This window comes from Cupressus sempervirens, chromosome 3, assembly GCF_028749045.1.
Source record: "Cupressus sempervirens isolate cs-2001-9-10 chromosome 3, ASM2874904v1, whole genome shotgun sequence".
NCBI lineage: Eukaryota > Viridiplantae > Streptophyta > Pinopsida > Cupressales > Cupressaceae > Cupressus > Cupressus sempervirens.
Window position 1 is genome coordinate 590,904,443 of NC_143120.1, and position 13,120 is coordinate 590,917,562.

At 37.8% G+C, this 13,120-nt stretch overlaps 1 protein-coding gene across 3 annotated transcripts in view; it reads right to left on the minus strand.

Moving 5' to 3' along the window:
* Positions 1 to 13,120, minus strand: part of LOC149568053 (Haloacid dehalogenase-like hydrolase (HAD) superfamily protein) — a 132,560-nt gene that overhangs the window by 96,140 nt on the left and 23,300 nt on the right. For 2 of the 3 annotated variants that reach the window (XM_089821059.1, XM_089821060.1), the window contains exon 3: positions 10,401 to 10,559. The exons of the other annotated variant lie outside the window; for it this stretch is intronic. In XM_089821059.1, coding sequence (XP_089677185.1) covers positions 10,401 to 10,559 — 159 coding nt within the window. The remainder of the gene's footprint in view (positions 1 to 10,400; positions 10,560 to 13,120) is intronic. 3 annotated transcript variants of the gene reach the window in all.

Genomic DNA, 13,120 nt, shown 5'->3' on the forward strand with positions numbered 1-13,120 from the left:
CGGCAATCTTCTGGAACCTCCTTCTGCATTCGGCTTGCTGTGCCAAAATTAAATTTTCTTGGGCAATACATATTCCATCTTTTCCTTTTACCTTATTTCAATCTTTGTTAAGGTGATTTGGCATTAATCTTCATTCCTTCCTCCCTCCAGGTTCATAGGGCAATGGCACCAAATGTTTACCACATAGATTAATTAAGTAATGTACACAAATAATGAGCAAGAATAGCAACAGCAGTACTCCGTTATTCGCATATGCCAAGAGATTTCATAACTAATGATTTACAATGATCCCAGACGGGGTATAAATACTATCCACCAAACCTTCTGGAAGGGGCCCGTCGGCTACATAATAATTCTAATCTACCCATCGGCTACAAAATACAAAATCTCCGACGGCATAACCCAGTCGGCTACAAAATGCAAAATCTACCGACGACATCAACAACAATGTTACCAATCCAAACGACAATAATAATATTGATGCCCTCCTCCATCCGAGGGAGTGTGCATATATCCTCTGTAGGGTGTGATATGAACAATTGCAACCAAAACTACCTACCCCTTGGTCATGCTAATATCAATGACATGACTAACATTCACAATATTTTAGACAACAAATGATTTTATTGAAAACACCATCCCCCCAAAAAAAGAAAGTCGTCTCCTAAAGACATACAAACAAAATGGAATGATGTGAAAACCCACAACCCACACTACACTGTACAAAAGAGAAAAGAAACTCAAGATGGGAGAGGTTGGGAGTGGATCCCTGATGTCATAGCAGTGAATAAAGGTGGTGGAGTTGGCGATAAGCAAGGCCGCAACTCATACACTTGTTGTGTTTGGAGCCGCAAGTTCCTATCAGCAACCATCTACCTCTCCATCGTCTTCTTCACCAACATCACCACCTCCAACAATTGCTTCTCCTTGGCATCAAGTTAAACATAGAACTTTCCACGCATGACTCCAACATCAATATTACCTACCCTAGCCTCCTCTAATTGGATCAACAAACTCTCTCTCTCTCTCTCTCTCTCTCTCTCTCTGTGTGTGTGTGTGTGTATGGCTTCCCTCTCTATAATCCATGCCTCCCTCTCTCAATCTTGATCTCCCTTCACCGTCCCTATCTTCATCACCAACTCCATCTGAGTTGTCTCACACATAGAGGAGACAAGCTTAGAGCATCGTATAGAGTAATACCCTCCCTAAAGGCCGGCTCAATCTCCCTAAGTAACTCAGGCATCCGAGTCTCTCTTGTTTTCTTCTTGAGTGCCCAGTCCTTCATCATGGTGAGGGAGTCTGTGGAAGGCCACCCTCTAGAATCATAACATGCCCTAAATGCCTCGCTGCATTCTACTTACATAAATGCCAAAAGCCTCTCCAACTCCTATATTGCCTCCTCCTGAGCTTGCAACTAAGTTGAGGCTCTCATCCTCCTAGCTCTTGCAACCATCTCCTACAGATACCTATAGGTATTGTCAACTCCACTAAAGGAGGTAGGGCTATTGAGACACACTCGACAGAGGGCACATTAACTCCATAGAAGGTGTTGAAACTATCTTTGTCACCGAAGGTACTGTTGGCATGGTTGTCATGTTTACTAGTGTGCGGAACTAGCCAAAAGTCGTATTCGCTACAAAAGTCACCAATCCTACAAGCACCGTTGGAGTGAAGTGTGTATCTAATAATAAGGGTTTTGTAAATAGAACATGAATGGGCACAGGTGTCGAAGTGACTGTGGCTATTGCTGGCTCAACAGGGTCGTCATCCGCCACCTGGCTATTTCCCTCATTTAAGGCACTAGAATTCTTAGACGTCTCCTCGCGTTCACTATCCACATCCTCTGACTCCAACCCTGAGACGACTTGCCTATGCCTCTTCTATCCTGCAGTAATCTTCTGCCTTATTGTTGTGTCTAAATGCCTCCAGTACATGATGGTTGGTACGTCAAGTGTCAAGGGACCAAATCTCACCTCCAGTCTATCAATTGAAATAAGTGTACATATGGCATACAAGGACGGGCTAATGACATAGTGCGACATATAAAATGTCTTATATTGCAAGGTCATGCATTCAAGTATTCACTCTACTAAAAATGTAGCCCAGTCATATACTGTACCATTCATCAACACTGTTTGGGAAGAGAAATATCTAAAGTATGGCTTGACCCTATCAATCTGCTCTTTACCACATCCATATTATAGTGCATGGTCCTTCTTGGATGAAGGATTTCTTCATTCCTCTACCCTTTGACGCCTTCGCCACCAAATCCATCTTTGCATCTATGAGGCCTCAGGAGACCAACTTAATCCAAAATTATTTTGCCTCCCTTGTCATCTTGTGTGCCTTCATATCAATCTTCTTGTCATTATGCCCTGGTATGCCAAACATATGCATTAACTCTATAGCTATGAATGCAACTCTCAAATCCCACCCCAAATATGGAATTGTGCCTGTTATGGAATGCCTATCAAAGGTTTCAATCATGGCATTGAGTGCACCTATATAGTCCTTAATACAAAACATAGGCATTTGTATTGCCCAACACACCTGTACAGGCCTCAATCTTATCTATATCAAATCGTTTTTAGGTGTGTCTTCCCACCATTTGCAATCCAACCCGTTCAAACCCTCAAGTGCTAGAGTTTCTGTTATGACTATATCTTTCTAAGGAGTCAGTGTCATATGAACTTTGGGCCTTATCTTCTTCGTGCCACTGCTAGGAGTTGCATCTATTCTCCCTACAATTTTTACTCTAGATGGTAACACTTGAGCGCTTTTATCCATGTTGCTACTCGAACTACTTGCCTATATCTACAACTTTGCCTTCCAGTTTCCTTTGCCTACTGAATCCATAATTGTCTTTGTCATTTTGTGCAAAATAAAATGGTTAGCGCTTAGCCAATAACATGTGCCTTCTTGTGTATCTAGACTTTCTCTTTCTTTCTTTGTCATCCTCTAGGCAGCGTGTTCTCTACTGCTCTTAGTGACTTTCAATCCTTCACTATATGCTCTTCTCTCGTTAGCAAATATTAAATAAATACCTACCATGCGGTCTTAATAAGACCATTCGTCTATCAAGCTATCTCTCTAATGTTATTGGCTTCATGTTGCTGCTATATCCTACAACATCCATGGTTCAGATTTCCTTTGCCTTTCTATGTTGCACAACAACCTTCGTTCTACCTTGTTGCCAACGGCTTTCCCTCCTAACTATTTAATATTTACTTCTCCTTCGCAACCTATGCGACTTGCATGGGATGTCGTACGGTTACAATGTGTGGTAAGGTTTTTGTCCTCATTTGGTTGAATGTATTCCTCCTTGCTTGTCAGTCTATAGGTTTCGCATATGGCATTCTCTATTTGAATGCCCAAACTCGCAGCATTATATAGTTGTGAACTTGTTGTTTTACCCTTGGTGAGCTTTACCTATCTCAATAGTCTTATTGATGGCATTTCAGTGTCTCTATGTTGTTGGCCAATGGATTCCCTTTATCGTACAACACATACCTTGGTTAGCCAACGACTCCTTTACCCTATGGCAACAGAGCTGGAAAAACCTCACCTCTTGCTAGCCTATTTTCCGTTCTTTGCAACGGTCTTCTTATTAGTTGTACTACCTATTTTCTTATTGATGCATACGATTATCTTGCACTGTACAGTGTGCCCTTTCTTCCTTCTCTCTATATGTACAGTGGTACACTTTTGTTTCATGGGGTTATACAGTACTCCCGATATGGAAACCATACAGTGACATCGCGTATGATGGATCCACCATACAGAACTATCACCATACAGTACTCCACCATATAGTCATGGCAACGAATAGCTAGCGTTTTTTTTTTTTTTTTTTAATTTCCTTCAATGCCCTCCGACTTTTGTTGCCCTGCTTGCTAGTATAGCCATTCATGGTAGGGCTTTAACTTGGATCCATTCACTGCCTCTGGGATCTCTAGTTCGTTCAATGTCCATAATTTGATTGCACTCTTGTCACCAACTTCCCTAACTTGGTATGGACCTAACCACTTCACCTTAAACTTCCTAGGCTTGTTCTCATTTCGGCCATTATATTTCAATACCGATTGTCCTAGGGTGAACCAAGCCCGTTTGAGTGCTTGTCCTCAATGGCCCATTGCCCATCAACCTTCATTAATCCAACTTGTTTAAGTGGTGCTATCTCTCCCAGAGGCTTTCCATACCCCTAATTTGTTTCCAATGGCTATTTGGAGACTAGGAACCATGAACTTTATTGCGACAACAACTTATTGTCCAAAAATCAACTGAAATAGAGTTTTCCCATTGTTACTTTGTATGTTGTGTGGTATGCCCAAAGTGTTGATGGTAACTTCTTTTCCTATTGAATTGCTCTGCCTTACACAATTTGTATATAATTGATACTGGAGTCTTGTTTGTAGACTCTTCTTGAATATTGGCTGGGGGGTAATATGGACTTGACAACGAATGGAAGATCTTGAATTCAGGTATGAGCAACCCAATGACATGCTTTACAAAGTGACCCCCCATGTCACAGGTCAATTGGATGGAAATGCCATACCAAGTTATTATTTTCTCATTAATAAACTTAGTTGTTCTTACGTCCAAGATCTAGCGAGGTCATTGCTTCCACCAACTCTATATACTCTGTCACGACCACGATATATTGACACCTCCTAGCCTCACTTGCCTTGAGAGGTCCAACGAAATCCAAGCCCCAACGGTCAAATGGTTCTTGTTCCTACGAAGGACTGAGGGAATGAAATCTCTCTTCAAGGGTTTCCTCGCTCTCTGACAAGTATCACAACCCACAACCCACTTCTTGGCATTGTCGTATAAAGTAGGCCACCATAACCCCGCAAGTAGTACCTTTTGTGTCATGGTATCTGGTCCCATATGCCCTCCCACTAGCCCTTCATGTGCCTCCCTCAAGACACTTGTACTTCCTCCATGACACACCTCTTCAATACTGTTCAGGTCCCATTTTGTACAAAAATCCATTGATCAACTAAAAAGTTATGCTCTAAGAAATTGCAAAATAAACTAAATACAGTAACTCTGACTTTTGGCGAATCGAATTGATTGAAACCAAATAATATTTGCAATAAAATATTTTTGAGATTTTAAAAGATTTACAGGACCCTGTAATTCTAAACGATATGGATTTCTAGTTGCATCTGTTCTAGCATATGATTCCAAAATTATATCGCAAGCTGGAATTCTTCTTCCAAAATGATCGCAAGCGTTTCTTAGATGATTTGCACCTCCACACAATTCCCAACATAATTTGCAATCCACTCCTAAACAATGTCTGATCTCTAAATGGTAATGTAGGCTCCCGACCACAGGCTTAATAGAATATCACAAGTTTGTTATTAATTTCACATGCACTAATAATGGTGGTACAAGGCCTTCAAGGTGATCACAAACCTTAATTGAAGGATCACACCTCTTAAGAAATGTCGTCTGGTTGCAAATAATGACTGAATGCTGCTATAGGGAGGTTGACGGCAGCCCAAATTGTACAGTAATTTTCCTCAATCACAAACAAATGTAATGAATTATATTTGTAGCAAAGAAAACTCTTAAAATTTCAGTCAAACCCTCCAATATGCAAATGAATATCCACAATTGGTGTCTCCCAACAACAATTAATGACAGTAGGGAAAGATACAATTAATGACAATAAGGCAAATAGACTACCTGGTTTTTGCAAATGTGAAACTATCAATCTTCCGTAGTAATGAAGACTTCTAACCATGTAGCTATAGCCTACAGAAGCTTACTAAAATCAAATTGTAGACGAATTCAACTCCACTTTACCTTAGAAATGGGTGAACGCACTCCTCAGAATCTCAAACCAAACCCTTGTACTTAAGCAATGGATTTGAAAATCAATAAACTCAGAAAACCACAAAGCAACAAAAGAAAATAATATTCAATTGGATGTCTTTTCCTTGACAATGAGCTCTTATGTATAATCCCCCAAAGGCATTTGTTTCCCAAACGAAACTTCACTTAAGAAGCTTCACCAACACAATATCACTTTATAACATATAATAATAGAGTGCCTTTATCATAATATAAACCTTAATAATTAATTAATAAATAAGAACCCAAACAATAAATAGCCTCATCCAATGCAGATGACCACCAACTTTCAACACCACCAACTACACTTCCACATATGGCAACTGACCAAAATAGACTTACTAATAATAGTAAATCTACAACTGAGACCCTGAAATCATCCTGTCAGCTCACGAGGATCGCTATAATGAGCTGACTCAATCATCTGCAAAAGCTCGCCAAAAATGGGGGCATGACAGATGTGCAATAGTATGTCATAGAGTGTTATGTTTGTCAACAGAAAAAATAGGAGCATACCTATCCAATCGAGTTGTTGCAGCCATTTCTCATTCCTAAGAGGAAGTGGGAATGTTTGTCCATGGATTTTATTGTGGCTTTCTGAAAGCCTAAGGAAGAGACTGCATTTATGTAATGGTGGATCGCCTCCCCAAATATGCACACTCATTTCCCATCACTACTACATTTTCAGCTATTCAGATTGTTGAGTTGTTCTTCTGGGAGGTGTTCAAATTGCACGGTTTAGTTCGGAATATTGTGAGTGATCATGATAGCCGATAAATGAGTGGAGGGCTACCTACAGAATTATGTATCAGCACAGCAACGGGTTTGGGTGAAGTGGATATACCTATGTGAGTATTGTTATAATTCCACTCACCACATGTCTAGTCATATGTTACCATTTAGAGCCTTGTACAGGTATGATCCCCTCAGTTTCATGGATTCGCTATTCAGTCTAGGGCACCCAAGGTAGGTGATTTACTACAGGACAGTTAGGATGTTATAAAGACTCTAAGAGACAACATTCAACAGGCATAGATCAGCAGAAGCAAAATGTTAATCAAAGGAGGGCTGCTCATTCTTTTTAGGTGGGAGATATGGTATACTTAATGTTACAACCTTACAGGTCATCTTCCATCAGAAAGAGTGGAGTTGAGAAGCTCTAGCCTCGCTATTATGGTCAAACCCGTGCGATTAGACATGTGGGTGAGGTAGCCTATGAGCTTGATTTTTCATTGTACAACAGAGTCCATAATGTGTTTCATGTATTGCGCCTCAAGAAAGCATTGGGCAGACATGTTGTCCCATCTTCTACTTTACCCCCACTGGACGATAAGGGGAGGTTAGAGTTGATCCTTGAGTCTATACTGGATACCTGGGAGAGGCATCTGCATCATTAGATCACCAGAAAGTTTTTGGTGAAGTGGTAGACTCTTCTAGCTAAGGAGGCCACTTGGGAGCCTAAGGATATACAACACCCCAGACTGTGATTTCTTTGGGACAAGCAATCTTGGGGAGGGAGGACTGTAATGTCCCCAATTTGGCAATGTCGGTTCATCATTGCAACCCTCATAAGTTGACATTGTTTTGAGGGTCTAGACTTCCTATTTATAGTAAGCCAGAGCTAGCACAATTACTATTTTTAGTAGTGCAGTTGAGGCACTTGGCAACTTGGCTTTTTTGGTGATTGACTGGATTAATTAATGAGTTTCATATTGTGAGCTATTTATCAAGTCTAGCTTAATGATATTATATTGATCTAATTTGAAAGTGTGAAGTTGAGACATCTTTAATGAAAAGTGTAACCAAGAAGCTAATCGGTGTTGGGTGTGAGAGAGAAGTCATCTTTCACTTTTTAATTATAAAAAGCTTCTCCCATAGAAATTGATCCATCCTATTATCATTTGCATTTTATGAAATTGAGAAACTTGAAGGGTTTGAGCATTGGGAACTTGGAGAAGTCTAATTCCTCCATTAATTTGCACTTTGAGCTGGTAAGAGAGTCGGTGCATTGTGTTTGAGTTTTGATTATGTCTGCTATCAAATTGATGTTGTTGTAGATCAATTTGATACTTTGTCTGGTCTGAAATTGGTGTCCAAGAGAAGGGTTTTATATGAGAAATTCGCTGTTGAAGCTGAAGATTATTTGAAGGTATTTACTATACTGCTGGATGCTCCTATATTACTGATTTATAGCCATTAGTATTGCCGCTGGAGGAAAGATTTTTGGCATGTGATCATCCCTATTGGGAAGTGTTTGAGATCACTACTAGAGCAATCTGTTTTTGGGTGAGACATGGAGAAATTTGGCAGCTTGCAAACTCAATGCCATATTCAAGTTCTAAAAATAGTTGTTCATCTATAGTTTATGACTGTAATAATAGCACGTTATTGCAATTGATATATTAAGCAAATACCCATAGTTATTTGAATTGCATATCATTGAGTAGTTTTAATTTCATATCTTGTGTAAGCATTTTTATTATTCTGAAAATTACAAAAAAAACATATATATCTCAAAAAACAAAAACATCTATCCAGTACAGTACTAGAGTAAACCAGCAAAGCTCTTTACAAAATGACATTTGAATCTTGGAAACGGTTTCTTCAATGACCTTGGCATGCAGCCAAAAACTTCCAATTCCCAGCCTCACAGTTTTCGTCTTTGATAATGTACTTTATCATCCATATGAGTTCAGAAGCATAATAATAACATATTTTCCCTTGAGAGAGACCTTGAATAATTTTATGGTTCTCAAATGACCTCTGAATCTTGTAAATAGGTTTCTTCAATCACCTTGACATGCAGCCAAACACTTCCGATTCTCACGGTTTTCATCTATGGGCTTGTAGTTAACAAATACGGTCTTCTCTTAGTCTTTCAATACATGTGCACTTTCCCCTTGATAGGAAGCCAATGTGGGCACCAAAATTGCATTCAAAATCTTATTTCATATTAACTGCCATTTGCATGTATTATGTAGATTAAAGAAATTATTTTTACCATTCAATGCTGGAACAGATATGAGCACTCTAAAGAGGGAGATAGTCTATTTTCATAAGAGAGATTGGAAAAAAGGGAAGTCAAATAATTGTGAAAAAACTCTATTTAAAGAAAGAATGTCAAACGTCTCTCGATGGTCTGTAGTCTGTACACTTTTATATGTACCACTCCACCTTAGATGACAGTTGAAACACATTTAAACAAGTCACCATGTCAGAAAAGTTAAGGTTATTAAAGACTTTTTGAGATGTGAAACCATTAATCGATATAACTTATAAGGGTGCTTCTAGAAAATAAAAAGGATGTTTATCAATCATAATGACTTACCCCAAATGAAAAAACATTAATCTTTTATAATTTTGATATAAATGAGTAGAAGACAAGATGAATGTAATAGTGTGATTTCTTCCCCCGAAGATCCCTAGCACAGAAGATAGTGGTCTTCATGGGCTGTTTCCTATATCATTGTTGATTGCATCTGAAGAACTGTACAATAGATAATGCCTACTGTTGAAATTAGGTCAGATATACATTTTGATGAATGCTAAGAGAGTGGTAATTGTATCTTCATATGGATTATGGTAAAATATCCTGAGAAAGAATCTGATCCAAACAGTTCAACTATATGTTGTATACTCATGGATAGTCTTGTTTACTGTGTCTTTTGTTGAGAACTTGAGATTATGATGTTCTCCTATCCTCTTAACATTTATCTACTGTTAACCTTAAGCCTTGAGTGATGAGCAAATGAAATGGTAGGCATCTTAAAGCCATGTTATTTTGTCCTCACAATTCAGTCATATGAGCTGTATTAACAAATGGATCTTCTCGATTTATTATGTTAGGAAGATACCTTTCAGGACCATTTTCATTCATGCCTTTTGCAACCTAAAGAGAAGGATAAACTAAGGACATCCATAAGCCTGCTTTCCAGATATTAATTAGAGCAGCCATTTTCTTATTGTATGCATGTCTGAGTTGATTGAAATCAAAAAGAGCAGCAAAAACAGGTTAAATCCAAATGAAGGATCATAGGGAAAGACAATCTGACAAACCATTGGGTATCAAGATGTTGTCTCTTCCTCTACTTGGGTTGTCTTGGGGCATGAAACGTATTCCTTCAATACCCCTGCTGAGAATGATAGGTTGTGAAGGCATGTAGTAAGCAACCCCATTGTGAATGTGGGTGATTAAAATAAAGTGGAAAATATTGTGTTGATATTTCTTCTCCTCAAGCCCCTAGAATGGAAACTTTATTAGGCAAATCTCACCCTCTTCAAATAATGTTGGATAGGACATTCACAATGAACTTGGATACTAGATCAGTAGGTATGCATCTATTTAGAATGTGTTGCATTAAATAATGCATCTATATTATTTTAGTTACACCCTTTTTTTAAGCTACAAGATGTAGCGCCAATATATGTCATTTATGCATTTTATCATGCAGAAAAAAATATGAACTACTAGAATGATGACTTCATTAGCATAAGAAAATCAACTAGTGAAGAATTAAACAAAATATGCATCTTACCTTGCAACACCTGGACGAAGAGGAAGCAGACGTTTTTCAATGAGAGACATAAATAGCTCTGTCTTCCTCTTGTGAAGAGAAGCTATAAACTCCTTCCTTTCACCCTCTGTATTGGGAGTTGCATCTGGCCACCCTGTCTTGTTAAAATAGGCAGTCATTCTGCAAGGCCCAGCATTGAGAACTATTATCATGCCAGAAAAGCACTGAAACTCTTCCAAGGCTTTTGAAAGTCGTTTATTAGGCAGATAGATAGTCACCAGAAATTGCATTCAAACTAACTGTTAATTACAAATAGATGCTGAAAATGCATTCCAGCAAGTATATGAAATGTTTAAAAGTATATAATTGGTTGTACCAAATAATATAACAACATACAATCAAAACCTAGATATAAGAATACACGAGTATCAGTCAAATATATGGTGGCAGAGTTGTAGACAAGAACATAATACACGTTTACACTGACAAAGAAACCCACATGTAAGGGTCTTGCTAAAAAGAATTATGAAGGAACAATAACACGTGCCTGGGATCTTTTATGTAAGGATCCTTAGTGAGCATATTCTTAAAAATTGCTCAGATCTGGAACAATGCAATGAAAATCAACCAAAGCAATGACACAAAATACTGAGACTTGAGATGCCCAGACTGAACAAATAGATCTATACATATAATCTGATTGAAATGGAGTATTTTATTCAAATGATTACATGGATATTCAACAACAAATATTTTCTGATAATCAAACAGCAATCATTGCAAAGATGATCTAAAATTGATCTAACTGATAAAATATCCAACTACTATTGAAAATCCTTCGTGTTAAGTGCTAAATTGCTAATGCAACCTCTATAAGAAGCTGCCCCCTAGAAAATTAAAAAAATTCATTCTATGACCTCCAAATCCAAGAAGTTTCATGCTTAGTCCAATCACTGAACACAAGTGTTTAAACTGGGCTTTGGGGATTGATGGTGTCATGAAAAGATAATCCCACTTGATGGATTTCTCAACTTATACAGAAGTTGAAGGTCTCATGTGCGACCAAACATGATGAGAGTCATTTAAGATTTCCCTGTTATTTTATATTCGAATCTGAGCACATTAAAGGCACTCCCAGTCAGCTTTTAAGATCAGTGATGAGATGTTCCCTTTTGAAAAAAGGATTTAATATAAACAACAAAATAAAATTTAAATATAAAAGAATAAAAATATAATTTAAATTAAAAAATATAAAATAATAAAATTAAAACAGACCATAATTAAAGTTTAGTTAAGCTTAATGAATGGTCAAAAGGCATGAAATCAAAATTTGTGACTCTCTCAAACATGCGATAAAAAAGAGAAGGAAAACTTCATTTGTAAGAGGGGAGGGAGGAATGAAGAGAAAAGGGAAGTAGTGAATTCAAAAAGAATTAATACAAGAGAAAAAAGAAATGAGAAGAATAATAAGGTTAATAACTATGAAGGGTTGTGACTCTTTAAAAGAGTGACAATTATAAAGAGTTGTGGCAATTATGAAAAGTTGTGACTCTTCAAAAGGGTAGAAATGACCAAAGGGTTGCCACTCTTCCCAAGAGAGATAATTATAGAAGATTACAATTGTTGCAACAGGCAGCCATGATGAAGAGGTGTGACTCTCCCCACATCAAATGATATAAAAGGGTGAAGGTTTTACTTGAGGTCATCCAAGGGAGAGCAATTTGGGGAATAATATTGTATTGTCCCTATCATTAAACAAAATAATAATATTTGTATTTTGGGGTGTCGATTGATTTATGTATATCTTGGGTTCATCTTTTATTTTTTGGTTGTAGGTGTTGGCACTTGTTGTGCACCTCCAAAGTTTTCCTCTAATGGGATATTTATGACCTGCATGTAAGATGTTTTTGGTATGCAACTTGAATTGTTTTTATTGTATTGTGAATTTCAATTGGAGTTCTACCCTGTTCACCATTTCGAAAGTGAGAGATCTTCACAATTTGGCTAACCACAGTTTTGATGGGATTCATCCATCACCCTATTCTCCTCTATATTATTTTGTTTTGGTTCTAGAAAATCCGAAGCACTATAATTGTTTGCAATGTAATAACTTGACTGGCTCACACTACTGTAATGTTGGATTAGATTGTTTTTGTTTTGAAATGTCTTGCAATCTTGTGTTTTTTTCTTTTCAAAATATATGAATGTTTTGGTGTATGTCAAATACTGGAATATGCAAGTAAATAACTCACAACTAATAATGCCAAATATCAAATTCTAAACAATCTTGCAATTAATGACTTGCAAATTTATTGCTTCACAAATTGAAAATTACAATTGAATATAAGGAGAACCTGAAATGTTTGATATAATTCCAATTTGCAGCAGGCTGAACACATTCCACCTTGACCTTTAAATGACACCAATCATGGCCTATATAGGAAAGGCCCACATCCTTCAGTAGTCACCAACAATGCAACAATAACTCCAATACTGCAGCCCTTTAAATGCCCAGATAATGGCATTAAAACCAGACCCCGATCAGTTTCTAGACGCCCAGATTTGTGATTACAGCAGCTTGGAAAAGTGCAAATAAGCGTGTCCGAAAGCTACAGCCGCATGGGAATAAACAGGACACAAATGCTATCCAATGTTGCCCAATATATATCACCAACAATTAAAAAACCCAATGTGAATATGCAGCAAAAATTGGCACTCGAAAACAGAGATGTGAAATACCC